Source organism: Madurella fahalii (genome assembly GCF_045866475.1).
Source record: "Madurella fahalii IFM 68171 DNA, scaffold_1, whole genome shotgun sequence".
Classification (NCBI taxonomy): Eukaryota; Fungi; Ascomycota; class Sordariomycetes; order Sordariales; genus Madurella; species Madurella fahalii.
This window is the reverse complement of record NW_027263971.1, coordinates 6,738,112-6,756,651: the sequence shown is the minus strand read 5'-3', so window position 1 is coordinate 6,756,651 and position 18,540 is coordinate 6,738,112. Positions and strand designations below refer to the sequence as shown.

General features: G+C 56.8%; 4 protein-coding genes and 1 non-coding gene across 5 annotated transcripts; 1 reads left to right on the top strand and 4 right to left on the bottom strand.

Annotated features, from left to right (window-relative positions):
* Window positions 1–703: 703 nt before the first annotated feature.
* Window positions 704–5,219, bottom strand: MFIFM68171_02018 (uncharacterized protein; the record flags this gene model as incomplete). The annotated part of the gene is made up of 2 exons (XM_071057440.1): window positions 704–2,521; window positions 2,946–5,219. The coding sequence occupies 2 exons, from the start codon at window positions 5,217–5,219 to the stop codon at window positions 704–706; spliced, it is 4,092 nt and encodes a 1,363-aa protein (XP_070913541.1).
* Window positions 5,220–6,337: 1,118 nt separating this feature from the next.
* Window positions 6,338–7,245, bottom strand: SOD1 (Superoxide dismutase [Cu-Zn]; the record flags this gene model as incomplete). The annotated part of the gene is made up of 5 exons (XM_071057439.1): window positions 6,338–6,360; window positions 6,438–6,534; window positions 6,585–6,736; window positions 6,803–6,982; window positions 7,233–7,245. The coding sequence occupies 5 exons, from the start codon at window positions 7,243–7,245 to the stop codon at window positions 6,338–6,340; spliced, it is 465 nt and encodes a 154-aa protein (XP_070913540.1).
* A 1,885-nt stretch (window positions 7,246–9,130) lies between these two features.
* TUS1 (Rho guanine nucleotide exchange factor) lies at window positions 9,131–14,447 on the top strand (the record flags this gene model as incomplete). The annotated part of the gene is made up of 2 exons (XM_071057438.1): window positions 9,131–12,712; window positions 12,765–14,447. 2 exons carry the CDS (start codon window positions 9,131–9,133, stop codon window positions 14,445–14,447), a joined length of 5,265 nt encoding a protein of 1,754 aa, XP_070913539.1.
* An 838-nt stretch (window positions 14,448–15,285) lies between these two features.
* Window positions 15,286–15,356, bottom strand: MFIFM68171_t15. Its single transcript has one exon. It is a non-coding gene; the product is annotated as a tRNA-Gly (tRNA).
* A 313-nt stretch (window positions 15,357–15,669) lies between these two features.
* GPI2 (glycosylphosphatidylinositol anchor biosynthesis) lies at window positions 15,670–17,426 on the bottom strand (the record flags this gene model as incomplete). Its single annotated transcript, XM_071057437.1, has 2 exons — window positions 15,670–17,048; window positions 17,120–17,426. The coding sequence occupies 2 exons, from the start codon at window positions 17,424–17,426 to the stop codon at window positions 15,670–15,672; spliced, it is 1,686 nt and encodes a 561-aa protein (XP_070913538.1).
* Window positions 17,427–18,540: the final 1,114 nt, after the last annotated feature.

The following is an 18,540-nucleotide window of genomic DNA, read 5'->3' as shown; positions in this document are numbered from 1 at the left end:
GATGCCAGCTCCTCATCCCAAAGTCACTCGGAGCGACCTCGAGGTTATCTTCGGGTTTGCTCCACGGCTGTTCTCTTGCTTTACATCAACTTTCGTTCCATGATGTAGTGCATGCAGAAGGGTGGGTATTCTTCATATGGCTGGCCTGGGACCCAGTCTTCGTACGGCACGAATGTGAGGGTCTTACAAGCAGCCCGCAACTCGCTCCGTGGGGCAACCATACGTCATGAGCTGGCTGACTTGCGGAACTCGCGGCATTACGAAGTTGGTGTTGCGGCTCGCCACCACTGAAGCGATCGTTTGCAGAGTCGTCTGAATCAATTACCGTAAGGATGCAAAGGGCGCCAGACCTGTTCCAGTGGCGAGCTCTGTGTTCCGGAAGGGAAAGATGAGTTACGAGGGATACGTGTCCTCTTCGCGCAGTCATCATCTACTGACACCTGATTCCCGCGCGGTCACAGAACTGAGCATGACCAAAAGCGTTAAAACAAAGATTGCCACGAAGCATTTTCGCACGTTACTAAACATCGCTCCGAAGGGAAAATCCGAAGGCGATTCGCCTCTCGAAAGTAGACATATATAAGCATCGCTGGAAAATGCTAGAATTCCGAAATAACTATAAATTGACCATACTTCAGACCCTTTTGATGTCAAGCTAGAAAAAAGAAATAAAGAGAATGAATCGGAGGAAGCTTCAAATCTATTAAATATCTCGTGTGAAGCCAATTGTAATAACTCGTCCCGATGCACAGCCGATGGATAGCATCCGCCCTTTGGCGGCAGAACATTCTGGGCGGTATTCAGGTGGTAACCATAACACGTTCCGGCCATTGCAAGTAATCCATGACTTCTCCTGTCCCAAGCCATACCTATATATCCCTGGATCATCCGGCCGAATTGGACGTTCGGTAGAAACTCCAGCTATTTCGATACAACCGATATCAGTGATAATGTAGGAGCCGGTATGGTCGAACGATACATGGGTTACTGAGGTACCGATATCAATAGACTGCAGGCAGCTGCCCGAGGCGGGATCCCAGATCTTGATGGTCGTATCGTCCGAGCCTGATACCAGCCGCTGGCCATCCGGCGAGAAGGCGACTGAGCGAACCCAGGAGTTATGGCCTCGGAGTGTCTGCAGGCAGCTGCCCGAGGCGGGATCCCAGATCTTGATAGTCTTGTCGTCCGAGCCTGATACCAGCCGCTGGCTATCCGGCGAGAAGGCGACTGAGCGAACCCAGGAGTCATGGCCTCGGAATGTCTGCAGGCAGCTGCCCGAGGCGGGATCCCAGATCTTGATGGTCGTATCGTACGAGCCTGATACCAGCCGCTGGCCATCCGGCGAGAAGGCGACTGAGTAAACCCAGTTGTTATGGCCTCGGAGTGTCTGTAGGCAACTGCCCGAGGCGGGATCCCAGATCTTGATGGTCTTGTCGTCCGAGCCTGATACCAGCCGCTGGCTATCCGGCGAGAAGGCGACTGAGCGAACCCAGTTGTCATGGCCTCGGAGTGTCTGCAGGCAGCTACCCGAGACAGGATCCCAGATCTTGATAGTCTTGTCGTCCGAGCCTGATACCAGCCGCTGGCCATCCGGCGAGAAGGCGACTGAGCGAACCCAGGAGTCATGGCCTCGGAGTGTCTGCAGGTAGCTGCCCGAGGTAGGATCCCAGATCTTGATAGCCGTATCGTCCGAGCCTGATACCAGCCGCTGGCTATCTGGCGAGAAGGCGACTGAGCGAACCGAGGAGTTATGGCCCCGGAGTGTCTGTAGGCAGCTGCCCGAGGCAGGATCCCAGATCTTGATGGTCGTATCGTACGAGCCTGATACCAGCCGCTGGCTATCCGGCGAGAAGGCGACTGAGTAAACCCAGTTGTTATGGCCTCGGAGTATCTGCAGGCAGCTGCCCGAGGCAGGATCCCAGACCTTGATAGTCTTGTCGTACGAGCCTGATACCAGCCGCTGGCCATCCGGCGAGAAGGCGACTGAGTGAACCCAGGAGTTATGGCCTCGGAGTGTCTGCAGGCAGCTGCCCGAGGCAGGATCCCAGATCTTGATGGTCGTATCGTCCGAGCCTGATACCAGCCGCTGGCCATCCGGCGAGAAGGCGACTGAGCGAACCGAGGAGTCATGGCCTCGGAGTATCTGCAGGCAGTTACCCGATGCAGGATCCCAGATCTTGATGGCCGTATCGTCCGAGCCTGATACCAGCCGCTGGCCATCCGGCGAGAAGGCGACTGAGTGAACCGAGGAGTCATGGCCTCGGAGTGTCTGCAGGCAGTTGCCCGAGGCAGGATCCCAGATCTTGATGGTCGTATCGTCCGAGCCTGACACCAGCCGCTGGCCATCCGGCGAGAAGGCGACTGAGCGAACCCAGGAGTCATGGCCTTGGAGTGTCTGCAGGCAGTTGCCCGAGGCAGGATCCCAGATCTTGATGGTCGTATCGTCCGAGCCTGATACCAGCCGCTGGCCATCCGGCGAGAAGGCGACTGAGCGAACCGAGCTGTCATGGCCTTCTAGTGTCTGCAAGCATGCATTCCATTCTGCTTCTACAACTGGTTTTGTTTTAATCCAGTTAGGCTCTTCAGCCTTAAAATTTTTCTTTACTAAACTGCTAGTTGGTGCAAATACGAGGGCTGATATATATGCTTGAAGAGGGGCTTGCTCTACTATCCATCGGTAAGATAGAGCAAACCGGTATGCATCCCGAACAAGTGCTGTTAACCCCTGATCGTTATGCCCCTATGTCTTTGTTGGTCTGACTTTCTGGTGCTTGGTAGTTTAATACTCACCTTGGAATTCTTCTTTAGCATCCTGCTAGTTATCCATCTATATAGCAGACTAAACCGGTGTGTATTCCGAATAAGGGTAGTGGGTTGGCTGCGATCAGTACGTCCCTATATCTCGGTTAGGCTGACTTTCTGGCTTTTGATGTATTTACACTTACTATTAGGCCATCAAGCTGTCTTATAGCGAGGATACCCTCCGGCAGAGCTCGGAGTAAACTGAGAGCTTCGAGCCAGTAGAGGTACTTCTGCTCAAGGAAGGTCTGGACCACATCCTGTATATTGCGTTGTATCGTGTTTTTATTGGAAATCGAGTCGCAGAGATGGTTAACCCAAAAGACGCACGAGTACCGTGCTGTGGCCAATGGGTCTGAAGATGGTGTTTGGACCTCGTCGATAGAGAATCCCGGTACCTTTAAGCCGTATATATCGCGTCGCAAAACCGTTGACATCACATTAAGCGACTTTAGGAGGATAATGCGGTTCAAATCTTCTAACCCTAAGGGGAAGACCCAGTTAAAAGCGTCTCGAGAAGCTTGGTGCGTAGCCCTGCCGAGTAGAAAGTCCTTGGCTGATTGGTGGACAAAATAAACAGTCTGTTCTCGAAGGGTCAAGAACGAACCGCAGATGTTGATAATATCTTCTAAGGACTCCAGATCGTAGGGGATGTCGTATGGCATCTCGACAAAAGTAGGTAGTTCCCTAAGGCTGATAGGTCGGCGAACGATCGTAACGACGGCGAGAATCCGCTTGCACAGATTTGCATAATCGGATTGAATAATTTGCTCCATCATCCGCGCATATAGGGAATCCAACCCGGGGGGGAATACGCGTAACTTTGTCAGCGTCTGCCATCTCCGAATATTCGGGTCCGCGAGTACTTGGCAGACCAAGGCAACCCAGAGAAATGTCCCGTTCGCGTTGGAAGAAAGATAATTATGTACAGCATTCTCTGTCGCGCTGTCGTACCGTTTAAGTTGTGACAGGTAAAGGACCTTATGGCGAATATATACACTGACGGCAGTGGCGACGGATTCGGCGTTTAGCTCGAGGCTGAGTCTAGACTGTTGCGCGACAGTTCCTAACTGTTCCTCGATCTGCGGCCAATTGCGACTAGAGACAATCCATTTGACGTAGGAGGATGTCGATGATGTCTGGGCGACCAGTTTGAGAAGCCGCGGCAAATCTGTCACACATTCGTCGAGGGCATCAACCACCAAATAGGTGGCCTTCAAGTTCGGATCTCCTAGCATCGCCCATAAAACCTTCGATAGGACGATCCATGCCATTGCGTCATCGGAGGGATATGTGTTCTCAGGCAGATGCGAAACGAGACGTGGTTGCCGGTGAGCAAGCAGGTAGATTAACCCCCTCAGCACGGCAGTTGCGTTATTGATACGCGAGTCGGTGGCTTGGCAGAAGAAATAGGCCAAGTTCCCACCGTCGGCGATAACAGGCCGCTCTAGTTCGTCGATGAGACCGCATAGCAACATGGTTTTGCCTTTGCCTGGATCTCCCTTGATCCAGAGCAGGCGGCTCTCTGGTAGCTGGCGCCATCGGTTGAAGTCGGGGTTGTCGAAGACCCAGCGGTAAGCGTCAGCTAGCAGACCGCCCTTTACCAGCTCGATGCGCTCCTTCTCGACACGCGGGTCACGCGGGTTAGCAGAGCGTGGGTCAGTAGACCACAGCTTTGCCAGACGGTGAGAATTCTTGTCGATCTTCTCTTGCAGCCGATCAAATGCCTTTTCTTTTCCTTCGCCGTATAGAACCGGTATATGCACGTCGAAGATGCCGAACAGCGAGTACGCCTTATCTTCCTCATATTTTGTGTTACGCTTCTCGATCCATCTCATCCGTTCGGCGACTCCGTAATCAGACAGAGGGCTGCCGTAGAGGGCTTTCAGCGGGATCCCGGTTATATCATGAATTTCTTGTCCTAAAGACTTCTTGTCTCCCAGGCACTTGCCCTCTATAGAAAAGAATTCGACGATCGTTGGAGCAATGAGCTCTTGGAGGGTCCATCCTCGGGTAAACCATCTGCTCTGTCGAAAGACCGGTTTCCAATCGGGGCCGTCGTCCTGCTGATGCGTTGAGACATCTGCTAGGTAGACGTAACATTTCGCCGCGCTGCGGTACCAACGGAACATTGAGTTGAGAGCGTGCTGAAGCTCGGCACTGTCAGACCTGTCGATGCAGCATGTGTCGACCCAGAAATATTTCAGCCCATCAAGCCAGGCTTGATCTCCGCAAAACCGAATCTTAGCGTAACCCGCCTTGTTCTTGGCCGTGCCGTCCGCCAGGTCTTTGAAGAGGACCTCTTCGTCGCCCCATGTGTGTGAAAGTATTGCGTAAGGCGGAACCTCGGGAATCGCGTCGTTGGGGAGGTCCTTCATCAGGCGGAACTCGCCGGTATCGTCGCGTTCCAGGAGCCGCATCGTCTAAAGGCTGCCGAATGCTCGGTGCCGGGAAAAGGCGAGCGGGTGCGTGGTCGGAGGGCTTTGGCGTTCGCGAATCTGCGGGGTACAATAATCAGTAGCTGGACTTGAGGAGAGCCGCTAGGATACTAGACAAGAATTACCTACAGCAAGTGACCGTCGAAATACGTAGCACAAATCTCAGTGGGTTCAACTTGGGATATTAAAGTTCAGAAGCCATTGGCGCGTGTTGTCTAGAAGGGTCAAGGGGTTTCGCAGCCCGAATTACCAACCCCGCATGTTGGGCATTTGATGGCGTTTGCGCCTAGAGGGTTGCGCCAACTGCGTCTACCGAGACATCGTCATTGGCGGTGTTAGATGGCGTGCATCAGAAACCAATCGCTCTGGACCGCAGTTATGGCAGTGTAGAAATGCTGAACTGGGATGAAAGGAGAAATGCTAAGCCTGCGGTTGAATGAACTCATTTGAGCAGGGGCCGGTCTGTACCTTCACTTTGCCATTGCACGGTGGAAAACATCATTCCTAAGCATTAAGCCGCACGATTACCTAGCGCTACTCAGTGGTACCTGCTGACGCGATGTCAGCTGGTGAGCAGCGGTAAATGTCAGCCGTTTTTCGGCACAGGATTGTATCTCAATGTTACTTAAGTACAGCTGGCCCGTGCCCAAACTCTTCAAGAGAGTGCAGAGCGGACGCTGGTTTCGCTCCTAGCTGTAGTGTCTGGACGAGAGTAATAAGTTGAGAGGCAAGAGTTGCAAGATTTACGGCTTCAGGGGCTCAGTGCCACCGCATGAGTTCACGTCGGGGCTGATAAATTCGTGGCACGATTCTTTATTTGTCCCCTGCAATACCCCGCACTATGGTATGCCGTCATCGCGATTGAAGATCTCGAACTTTATGACTTTTCCCATGCCGAAACATCAACAAACTGCTCTTCAAGCTACTTCAAACCGGGGTGTATTGCTCTCGTTGCTAGATAACACTAGATGGCGCCAAGAGGACAACACTGTTTGCCACTCTTGTATTCCTAGCAGTTTTTGGCCAGTCCGCTGCCCCTCTTTGACACGGTGATTGCGGCCTTGGCCGGAGGTGCTGCCTCGGCCGGTGCTGTTGGGAGTTTACTGGCAGATTCCGATGACACCTGAGAAGTTTGGTTAACTCGGGTTCAAGAAACTGTCGAGATGAAAACAGAGGGGGAATTGGTGAGAGAGTACATACCACAGGCAGGGCGGGGGCCAGCATTGCCGGTCTTCAGCGATTCCTCATTGCCTCCCTTGCCGAGATCATCAGTGCCGGCGTGGACGACAACAGTCCGCTGATTGGGGTTAGTAATAAGGAAACAGCCTCGCGTATCGGAGAACGTACGCCAATGACGCTCTCGGGGCCAATGAGCTTGATAAGCTTGTCGGTCACGGTACCCTTAGAGTTACCCTGGGCATCCGTCTCAATGTTGCCGAGGTCACCGACGTGGCGGTTCTCATCCGACGGTCCGCCGTGGCTCTTGCCGTGAGGGTTGACTGTGGGGAGCCGAGTTAACCTCCATACCGCAGCGTCCAGGCCCGACAGCTACCAAGGGTGCTTACAGTGCGGGCCAGCCGAGGTGCAGCCGTTGGTATTATCGCCAAAGGTGTGGATGTGCATGCCGCGCTTGGCGTTGGCATCGTGGCCGGTGATATCCCAGGTGATGGTGGTTGGGGCAGACTCGGACTCCTGTTCGAAGACGATGGAGCCGGTGATCTTGGAGTCCCCACGGACGACAGCGACTAGGAGCAGGGCATGTTAGCAATGACTCGTTTGGGGGGGTTCAATGGCGCCTGCGAACGCCTGGTGCAGGGTCTCGGTTTCTAGAACCTTGCTGGCTCGTCCAGTAACGATAAAGTGCCCGTCAAGGTTGCCTGCTGGATGACGAGCCCTCCTAATCGAGCCCTCTCAACCGTCGTCACCCCGGATGCACCTCCCGAACCGTGGGGCATAAGCCGGATGGCGGGGTAAATCTGGAAGTATATCACTTACCGGCCTTGACCATTTTGACGGCGATGTGTGAGAGACGACTTGTTTGGAAGGGCTTCACGAATTGATTGAACTGTGAGGAATCCTCGGAGAGACGAGCGACACTCGGAGGAAAAGGGAAGACGAAGAATAAGCTGCGAGGGGAAAGCTCGGAAGCCGGAGGATCGCTCGCTGTGAGAGGTGGGGCTCGAGACATGACGAGAACTTGCAGCGGGTTCGGCGTCCGTGAGATTCCACGACCCCGCACTGCTGCCGTCATCCATACCGGGCCTTCATGTTGAAGAGTGGCGCCCACACGAACAGTGGCAGAACCCGAAACCTGCAGGGTGCAGTACTGCAACTGGATGCTTCTTGGCAAAGACGGTGAAAGTTGGTTCAAACGCTGCATGCGATTGTTTCTGAACCCTTTTTGGCCTCTTCGCATCCCGACCTGGCTGGCTCTCTGATACACAAAGTCGCATCACAAGCTGCCACTGCCAGGCTCCCGAGCTGTGCAGCAAAGAAAGCAAGAGTCCGCACGTCGCATATGTCAGTTGCTGACAATGTGCTAGAAGCTCCCTACTGCTACGACTAGTGTTGCCACTAGGCAGTTAAAATCATGCCCGGCATGCCGTGTCCAGTGTGTTCATTGCCGCTGAAGGCGCAGAGGCCGGTGGTCTTGATAAGAGCTTCTGCCAGACGCTCAATAACATCGCGTTGGATTTGCCGTACTGCGGCCAATAATTTCTTGTTGTCCCCAACTTATCAGTAGCAATGAAGGATTGTGGCCAATGGACATGTACCAACTAGCCGATAGTATGATTCCCTGCTTCACATTCCACGCTGCAGGTGTGCGACAAGTTCGAAGCAGTGCTGGTGGTTCCCAGCATCATCGCATCCGTTCAGTTGCTCGCGGCAAGACGGAGTTTAGTGTTGGCCTAGCGAGGCTTGCGACAGAAAGACCAGCAGCCAAGCCAGCGCTGTCCGCCGTGATTCGAGGGTCCCAACCCGAAAGGGCTACGATCAAGCAACCCTGCCACTCGGCCGCCTTCTGCACAGTTACGTCCATGTGGCAGTTGTGAGACGGGTTAAGGATGGGCTGCATTCGCCTCACAAAGAACGAACAGCAAGAGTAGCCCAGCTCAATTGGTCGTACCTCAACCCTTCCGATCTGTGATACCGACGTTGCAAATACAACTTCCCGCGGGGTTTGCCTCCCTTGACTTTGCCTACCTCACCTCTTTAATTCTGCCTCGGCCGGCTGCGCCTGATTGGTAACCTCAACCGCGGAGCGTCGGACGCCCAGCCTAACGAAACATTTCTGACCGGGGTGTGGCTTGACTACCACTCACGTTGGGCACACCTCGCCCGCTCGAGCACATATCGCTGTCTCAGGCATCCCGCAACCGAGTCTTGCCGATAACGACAACGACAACGACTGACGACGACGACGACGCCGGCGAGACTCCGGCCCTAGCATCGTCGGGAGATTACTCAGGGCTTTTTACCGAACATCGTGATCCTGACAGCGTCTGCCTGGTCGCTAACGACACCCGACCTGCTCCACAGACCCTGGACCCTGCAACGGCGACTCCCACACGTTCACTTTTCCCTCGACCGACACGGCAGCCCGACCCCATGTCTTGACGACCCGTTGGCCCTTGACCCCTTTTTGAGGACACAGGATTTTCGTCCTGCGAACCGCCGCGGATGCACTTGACGATTGACTCCTAAGCCAGAGCATCGCGTTCGGTGCAAAGCCGCTCCACCGCGCGACCCCGCGAACCCCAAGCCAAGGCTAAACTCACAGCTGTCACTTTGTCCGGGGACTCTTGTGCGAAAGCTAACTCGGCCGCCACCCCGCCCGTCCCCTTCTCCGGGTGTTCGCGTACCATCGCTCTCTGCCCTCAGGATTGCGCGCCATGTCATTTCGCGGGGACGACTCGCGTCGGTACGGCCATGTGCCGCCCGCGCAATACGCCATCCCAGCATCGGGACAGCAGGAGCCCGGCGCATACCTTGCGCGCCGTCCGAGTTTCAACGACGGCGACGATTCCAGCTTCTTCGACCAATCCGCTGCGCGGCCACAGCCTCTCTACACGGGGAGCACTGGCAGGGCCGAGGAGGAGCTCTTCATCAACAGTCCGACCACGGATACTCAGCCGGCCCACAACCGCGCAAGCTACATCCCCCAGAACGCCGCTGCCGCCAGCTATCAACGCCAGTACACGGTCCAGGTCCCACCCCCGCCGCCATCGCACACGACATACAACCCTCAGCACTTTGCTCGGTCACAGTCGACCTCTCTCCCTTACCACCCCGGTCCGCGGTACACGCCCTCGGCAAGCCCAACCTACACTTCTCCCCCGGCCGGCTACACTCCTCAAGCCTACAATCCGGCCGCGTATGCGAATACCAGCGCTGTTTCTCCCCAGAGGCACTCCACCATTGCCGGGTACAACAGCTACAGCTATGGCGGGTACAACTCGCCAACCGCTCCCCATGTGTCCACGGCCTACACACCCTCTCCTTACGGCGGGTCGCAACCAAGTTCGGCGACAACTCCTTCGGCCCCCCGGGGATATGAGCCGGCGCTTCATAGCCCACAATACGCGCCATCCGCAATGTCGGCGGGTTCGCAGCAATATGAGCCGGCATACTCGACAACGTACGGCGCTCAACAGTACTCGGGGTCCTATGCTGCCAATGGTGCTGGTGCCGCCCCGAGCCCCTCGCAATCTGCATCAAGTGCGCAGGTGCCTTATCCAGTGCACTCCCAGATGCCCGTCGGACCAAATTACCCGCCGGATCCGAACTCATTTGCCAACCGAGCCTCCCGGTCCGGTTCACAGACATCACCAATGCCGTCGCCCCCAACCCGTTCTCCCCAGCTCCAGAGGCACCCAACGAACGCCCCGCTCCCCAGTCGCCCGATGGACGATTTGCCAGAGGAGCCCGATTGGACGGCCAATGATCGGACAGACGCTGACCTCCAAGTCACTCAAGACAGCTTGATTCAGGATATTGTTTCGGATTTGGGGGTGTCGTCGCATGGCCAGCGTCCGCTGGCTGCCAACGGCACTGCGTCGGAGGATGGCTTGGACAAGGCGCGACGGTATAATTCTACTTCGTCCCACTCCAGGTCCGATCAGGGGGTGAATCGGTACCCGTCCAGCGCATCTTCGACATTGAACAACACCGAGATTTCGACCACCTACAACTGGGATTCCGAGGAGAGCGATCCTGAAGGTGCTGCCGGGCTGCTAGCGATGCAGGACGATATGGATGACCGCAGGTTCGGCGGCATAACGTTCCCTGCGTATATGGAACCTCCCACCGCCCCGGCCCAGGTCACACCTCAGCTTCCCCCGCCCGCGGAAGAGCAAGCGAGCACGGACAGCGACTACGGCGGGATGGATCTCGGGATGTACGGAGGCGGGTATGCTGGGAACCTGCAATATGGGAACGAAGTCGGGTCTCCGCCGGCGACAGCGTCGACTAACGAACCCCCGCGGCCTCTGCCGACTCCCCAGAGCCAAACGGCTGAATACCCGCCCTTCTCAGAAGTGTCAGTTGACTACGGAGGCACTGGCGGCCTTCTTCCCGCGCAAAACCACCGCTTGAGCTTCGACGAAGGCGATGAGCGAGTATCGGTCCATTCCCGGCAAAGCAGTGACTCGCCTTCCAAAGAAGACTATCCTTATGATCAGATGTTTTGGCACCCCGGTCTCTCAAATCGGCCGCTGCCGGCTCTTCCTCCGGGAACACAGAGCGGCTCGCTCCTCTCTGCCCACCCGTCTAGTAGGACTGCGTATTCGCACACCTACTCTCTGAGTTCAGACTCGAGACTGCCTTACCCTGCCGACAATCAGGAGATGTATCCAGGCCAGAACGCCAACCAGCCGCCTGTCGAGAGGTCGATATCTCTCTCGAGCCACAGCAACACACCTCCCGTGCAAGCGCCAGCGAGGTCCAGGACAGATGCGACCGAGGAACGCAAGCGGGTCATGAAGCACATGTCCCAGCCTCCCCCGCAAACATACCAGCAGGGATCGCCGTACGAGGGCTACGAGGCGCCGACAACATCGTCCCTGGCCGCCTATGACATGATTACCCTGCCCACGGGCAGAAGGAAAAAGTTTGTGCCATCTAAACTGACCGCAGCCGATATCAAGCGCTGTGTAGAGCCATGGGCTCTCAGCGGTATCACCTCCTGGATTCGTGAAATGGCGGAGGGCGAACCGGACCTGAAGAGAAAGACAATTGAGGAAGGCGTCCTGAAGCTCTTCTGCGCAAAGGTTCCAACCATGAACGTCGCCGATGCGGAATTGCTGAGTGCCAAGGTGGTCGACACGATGTTCACAGCAGGCATCCTAATCCCCGAAGAAGAATGGGTCAAGTTTGGGACGGGAGAACTATCAGGCGTGCTTTGGCAGCTCACCGGTTCCGGGTGCTACGCCCCAAAGCTGCACGAAGACGAAGGGATCGTGCCCAGGCTGCATGGCAATGGCATCCCTGTGAGGTGCTATTCGTACCACTGCGGCAGGACATTGAAGAAGGTCAATTTGGACAATATGCTGTCTGAGGAAGATGTCGCGCCTCCGGACTGGGCTACGTTCCACGGCGTGACGATGGAGGAGATCAAGAGCAAGCACAAAAAGGAAGTGGAAAGGCAGAACGTGCTGCACGAGATCGTTACGGGCGAGGAGGACTTCATGAACCAACTTGACGTTCTGCGGCTCCTTTACAGAGATTGGCTCCGGGCCTGGCAACCACCGATCATTGCAGCGAACCGGATGGATAAATTCCTCGATGCCGTGTTCGGCAAGGTCGATGCCGTGCAGCAGATCAACAAGGAGCACCTGCTTGCTCAGCTCAAATACCGCCAACAGGAGCAGGGCCCCTGGATCGTTGGCTTCAGCGACCTGTTCCGGGAGTGGATCCGGAAAGCCAGGCCGATATATGTCGAGTACTGCTCTTCGTACCCGTACGCCTCGTATCTGATCCGGAAAGAGGCGGCTAGGAATCTGCTGTTCCGTCAGTTCTTGGATGTCGTCCGGGATCACAAGCGCTCGAAGCGCCTCGAGTGGACAACGTTTGTGAAAGCACCCATTACCCGACTCCAACGGTACGGCCTGCTTCTAGAGACGGTAAAGAAGAATATGCCGGGAGAAAGCGAAGAAAAGACCAACCTCGAAAGAGCTCTGGAGGAGATCAAAAAGGTCACCCACGAGTGCGACGAGAAGGTGGCTGAGATGACTAAGAAGGTCGAATTGCTCGAGCTGCAGTCCATGCTGGTCCTGCGACCCGGCTTCCAATCCGTCTTGAACCTCGATCACCTTGGGCGAGAACTGCTAAAGCACGGCGAGCTCCAGAGGCAGGGCTCGAAAGGCGTTCGCTGGGTGGACACGCATGCCCTACTTTTCGACCACTATTTCATCCTGGCCAAAGCCATTCCCTCGAAGGACGGGAGAAGCGATAAGAAATACGACGTATCCAAAGAGGTATGCGAACCCGAGCGTACAGGTACATTATCAGCAAGCTAACTGTATCTAGCCGATCCCCATGCCACTGCTCTTCTTGGAGAGCATGAATGACGACCCTGTTGCGAAGCAGAAGAGTCTAACGGCACCGCTGACGCGGACTACTGCTGCAACCGGCTCCGGAACCCAGCTCAACAAAGTAGCTACTAATGGCAGCGAGCGACCTGGAATCGAGCACACGGGGACTAATTCTTCCATTGGATCGCTATCCACTGTCTCTCGACTCACGTCGTCAGGCGGCGATGACGGTAAGATCATCTACCCGTTCAAGATCAAGCATCTGGGTCACGAGATATACACGCTTTATGCATCTTCTGCTCAGGAACGTGCCGCGTGGTGTTCGGCCATCATCGAGGCCAAAACCAGGCACGCCCGAGCACTGCATGCGCAGAATGCCGAACCCTTCCGCCTCCGCGTCATCTCGGACGGCGCTTTCGCCTACGATTCCACTTCGCTGCTCGGCAGGCAGCCCAGTGTGTCCATTCGGGGCACCCCCCTAGACAGAGCCATCCGGGAGATGGAGCAGGTGTACGGCCCGGGCCGGGGTCCGCCGCCGGTGTGCAGAGCAACCGTCAACTGCGCATGCTCCTTCACGTCGTTTGGCAAGTCAGTCACCGCCATCGGAACCGACTACGGCGTCTACATTTCCGAGTCGTCCAACCCTCGCGGGTGGACAAGGTCCGTCCAGATCAGCAAGGTCACGCAGATCGCCGTGCTGGAGGAATTCTCCGTCTGTCTCCTGATTGCGGACAGATCCCTGATCTCGTACCCGCTCGACGTAGTGGCGCCTGTATCCAACTTCCCGGCGCCGTCCCACGACAACCCCCGCCGGGCGCCTCAGCGTCTCGCCAAGGACGTCGCCTTCTTCGCCACAGCCCGCATGAAGGACCGCACGCTCCTCTTCTACAAGCGCAAGGAAGGGATGCACAACACCTTCAAGGTCTTAGAGCCCGTCTTCCAGAAAGCCACGGAGAAGAAATCCCGCCTCTTTGGCGGCCGCAGAGGCGGCGTGCCGGGCACCACGGAGTCGTTCCGCGACTTTGACGAGTTCTACATCCCGACCGAGTGCTTCTCGCTCAACCTCTTCCAGACCTACATCGCCGTCGCCACGGCCAAGGGTTTCGAGCTCCTGACGCTGGACAAGAAGGTCACGCAGTCGATCCCGCGCGACCTCGGGCAGCCGGCCCTCGGCAACATCGCGTCGCGCATCAAGGAGCCCAACCCGCTGGGCATGTTCAAGCTCAACGACCAGGAGTTCCTGCTCACCTACGAGGACTGCGCCGTCTACGTCGACAAGCACGGCGAGATCAGCCGCACCCTCATCATGGAGTACTCGGGCAAGCAGAAGAAGGCCAAGGCCGCCACCATGTTCGGCCAGTACCTCCTGCTGTTCAACGAGGACTACGTCGAGGTCCGCAACGCCGAGAACGGCAGGCTCAGGCAGATCATTGCCGGCCGCGACGTGCGCTGTCTCGATTACGGGTTTAGGGGACCCACCGGCGGCGTGGCGGCCGCTTCCTCGGCTGGCGGCGCCGTGACGGGGCTCGGCGTCAGTGGTGGCGGTGCGACGGGGTTGATGCCCCAGCAGCACGATTCCAAGGGGACGGTCAAGATTTGTATGAGCCATCCTGAGATTCCCAGCGGCCAGATTGTTTTGGAGATGTTGTTGAATGATGGGCATGCGGAAAAGTCGTAAGGGATGTGGGGGTCTACTTGCCTGGACTATCATCACGGGAATGAGGACACTGGAAGTGGAAGGGTATGATCATGATGACCCCTTGAAAGGTTCAGTTATGAAGAGGGAGGTTTGAGTTGGTGAACGCTTCGCTTTGGAAAGTTGGCAGGGGTTATGCAATGAGCATTCTTGGGGCGGGATAGTCGTTGTTATTTCTCTTGCGTCTTGCTTTGCAGCGCGTTCTCTTCTTCTGCGTTGCTTAATCGGGGGTGGTATGAGGAATCGGCGGATCGATTCCATTCTCCTTTTCCTTTCAACCCCAGCGATTCCCCCGTGTAGGTTGGTTTGATGGTAGGGTGGGCTGCGTGTATCTCGCGTTTTGCATGGCGTTTTGGTTTTGCTTTCGGCGTCGGGCCAGAGATACAAATGATACGACTCGTGGAATCTATCCGTACCACCTTCCCCGCCCCGGTCCCAGTGCCTTTTCTTCCGTTGCATTTGCTTCTGGCTTGGATGTTGAGCAAGTGAGGGCGGAGTCTTGATCATTGGTGCGATTGAGCCTACAGATGGTATTAGCCGGAGAGTTCGACGTAATAGGAGCCACGGCACTACCAGGGCCTACGTGAATTTCTCCTGTCGTCCCCTGAGCACAGTCCGCCCGTAGGGAGAAATCCTCATCTCTGACATGTGTAAACGCCTCCTGGTTCGTCTCTTTGCAGCTGCCATATATGTTTAATAACTGTTGTGAAACATGGGAACGGGAGATGCATAAAGCCACGAATCATGCCTGCCGAGAAGCAAAACAAACGGGAGGCACAGATGATATAACAGTCAAAAAGATCCAGCCAGGAAAAGGAAATGCGTCAGCCGCGAATCGAACGCGGGGCCCATCGATGGCAACGATGGATTTTACCACTAAACCACTGACGCTGGTCCTGATTTGATGATATTTCTTCTCGTAACAGGTACTAATTAGTCGGAGGGCAGAGACAACATCGAATTATCCACATTCCTTGTCCAGGAAGCTGTCCCTTCTCAAGGTTAGTAAGGAGCTAGGCTTATGATCCTACGAGAGTCATGGATCAAGCTTTCTCTAGACATACTTGCCCTGACTGAAGCAAAATCATTTCAAGGCAGGTCATAGAACATTCACGATTGCAAGTATCCACCAGCACATCGGCCCCTGTGATCCCTGGTTCAGGCCAAAATAAAACATCTGATAATTAGCTATATAGCAATAGACTTACTCGTCATCCCAGTGCCTCCGACTGATGATGATCGGCCTGGCCGGGTCCCACGGCCCGTAAATCTCATTCTTGTACTTCTGCAGCCCGATCAGCCACCAACTACACCCGCCCATGGCGAGGGCCGAGATCAAGCACCCGACGAGCATGCCCAGCAGGCCCCTCTTCCACGGCCAGCACGTCCAAAACGCACAGTCGCCCCCCTTGTCGCCGTTGTACTCGCCCATCACCATGCCCACCCCACCACCGGCGCCCAGCACGAGCAGGACGGTCAGGGCGACGTGGTAGCGCCAGCTCCGGTGGCGCGCATACTGTCGGAAGACGGGGAAGAGGCCAAAGACCTCGATGCTGAAGAGGGTCAGGCTGAAGACCTGGCCGGTGCTGGGCAGGCGGCTGGCGAGCACCGTCGACGCCATGAGCGCGGCGTTGGTCGAGAGCGAGGCGACGGGCATCCGCTTCTGCCTCTGGCCGGGCCGGCCGCGCCGCGCGGGCCGCCAGCTGCCCGAGTAGTCGAAGAAGAAGATGTTGATGGCGAGCAGCCAGAACGACATGGCCCAGATGCTGTCGGACGAGGTGGAGCGCGTGAGCGACTTGAGGATCGGGGACAGCCCCAGGAGGGTGAAGTAGATCAGGATGGCCGACTTGATGGTGCTGACGCGGACGTACGCCCTTCCGGAGCCCGAGTCGCGGGCCGGGGGGGATGTGCTTCGGTCGTGGGACGGGGGCTGGGGTTCGGGGTGGTGCTGATAGGCGTCGGATCCGAGGCGGGCGGTGCTGGCGCTGGGGCTCAATGGCGAGGCTGTAGAGTTGATGGAGCTGGCAGAGCGTGAATTGGCGTGTGCTGGTATGAGGAGGCCGGTCGCGCTGTTCTGGTAGCTGTTCGTGCTGCTGGGTGGCGGTTGCGACGGTTGTCGTTGCGAGTGATAGTGCTCCAGGAGGAGGTTCGATGTCGAGCTCGCGGCCGACGGTAGGTTCGACGTGCTCGAGAAGCTGGCGGTGCTCGTGTTGAGCATGGGCTGGCACAGTCCCGAGTCCTGCCGGCGTGGTGGGCGGTATTCCCTGTAGCCCGGTTCTCCTCGCATGATCCGGCCCCTGGCGGCGTCATCGGCCGTGCTACCTTGGGTCTCCTCCGTCACCCACCAGTCCCACAACAGCCAACCGAGGAAGGTCGCAAAGCTGCCCCATCCGACCACGGACACGGGGCTGACGCGCTCTTGGAAGATGCCCACGAAGCATACGACGAAGATGATGACGGAGCAGACGTGCTGCACGATCACGGTCGAGTCGGCAACCAAGGGCCAAAAGTCGTACGGCTGGACCCGCGGGTTCCGCTGGAGGTTCTCGAGAAAGGTGGCTTGATCGGTGTAGTTGTCGGGGTCTGCACGAGCGCATATGTGAGCGTGCCGGAGAGCATGGCAGAGGTCGGAGGTGGTCAATGGCGATGCCTACATGACTGCTTTACCCATAGCAGCTTCTGGAAGCGCTTGCGCCGCCGGCTCCGACTCCGACTCGGGTCCTTGGACCTGAGGCGGCGGGGGCGCGACTCCATTCCTGAGCCATTCCCGCCGCTATCGAAAACCGAGGGACGGCGTGGCGGCGAGGTCGGCGCATAGGCATCCTCAGGGGCCAGGTGCGAAGGATCGATGCGGTGCGACTGGAGGCTGGCGGGAAAGGTGGACGAGCGGACCAGCGGCGGAAACGGCGTCTCGAAATCGGAGGGGATGGCCGATTGATGGAGACCCGAAGGAGGGGCCATGGATCAGAGCGGCGGCTGCTCCATGCACGATGAGATGGGTGAACACATGCACGGATCCGGCCAACTTGGTCCTAGAGTCCACGAGTCCAAATCCCAGGTTGCTAAGAACAAGCTTTTTTGGCTGGGTGTTTTCACGCTTGCCGGTGGATCCCAGTCTCGGACTTGGATGCCCGGCACGGAGCTTAGCTGTGCAGCTCTGTGGAGCCACTCGCTCTTTTGGGACGTATTTCCGGGGTAAAACAATTTTAGCGTGGGCATGGGGCCTGTTGTTAGATGCCACTAACAGTCACCGCCAGCTGCGCCAGGATTATTTACCCCGGAATACTCTGGCAGATGCAAGTTTATGCTTCTTCCGAATCCATCCAACCAGAGCCTTTGAGCCTGGGCCGACCGAGCCATTCTCGGTGTCCTCGCCGGAGTAGCACTGATGGTATGCACGGGGTTGTACTGTAACATAGCAGAGCTCAGGCGGCCTCCGGATCCGGGGTTTGCGGCCAAGCTGGCAGCCAGCTCGCAGCCCGCTCACAGCCAAGCAGGAGAGCCTGTTACAGGGCATGCCCCACGCGTCTCGACGCAGCTGCGAATGTGCCGAACTTCCGTCTCGGTCTAACACGTCGCAGCCTTCCAGCGCTAATGATACGGCCGCAGGAACAAGCCTCTGACCGACGCCAAGAAGCAGTTGAGAGAACCGCTGTGGCACAGCGCCTGCCGATTTATACCCTAAATCGGTCGGTGCCTGGCTGTTAGCATTCGCCGTGCTAGCAGTCGCCGTACTAGCCTGTCCTCGTGTGCCCGACCGCCCTCTCTTCCTCGTATGCGTGTTGTCGTGCCCTCACAGCCTGCTCTTTGCTCGGGCTCCCCCAGACTATTAAACCCTTGGCCCCCGAGCCTTGATTCGTCGTCTGCGCCCTACGTCCTCAACTCCCTCGTGCCTCACGGATAATCGGCAGCACTCTGGATGGATTGTACGACATTCTGCTGAACTGTTAATTATCCGTGCCATTGAAACCCCTTGGCACCCACGGCCAATTCCTCCGACCCTGTGGAGGTCGTGCTGCAAGGTTCTTTGTCTCAACGCTTCTTATACCCCGGAGTCGGCCTGCCGATTGACCCA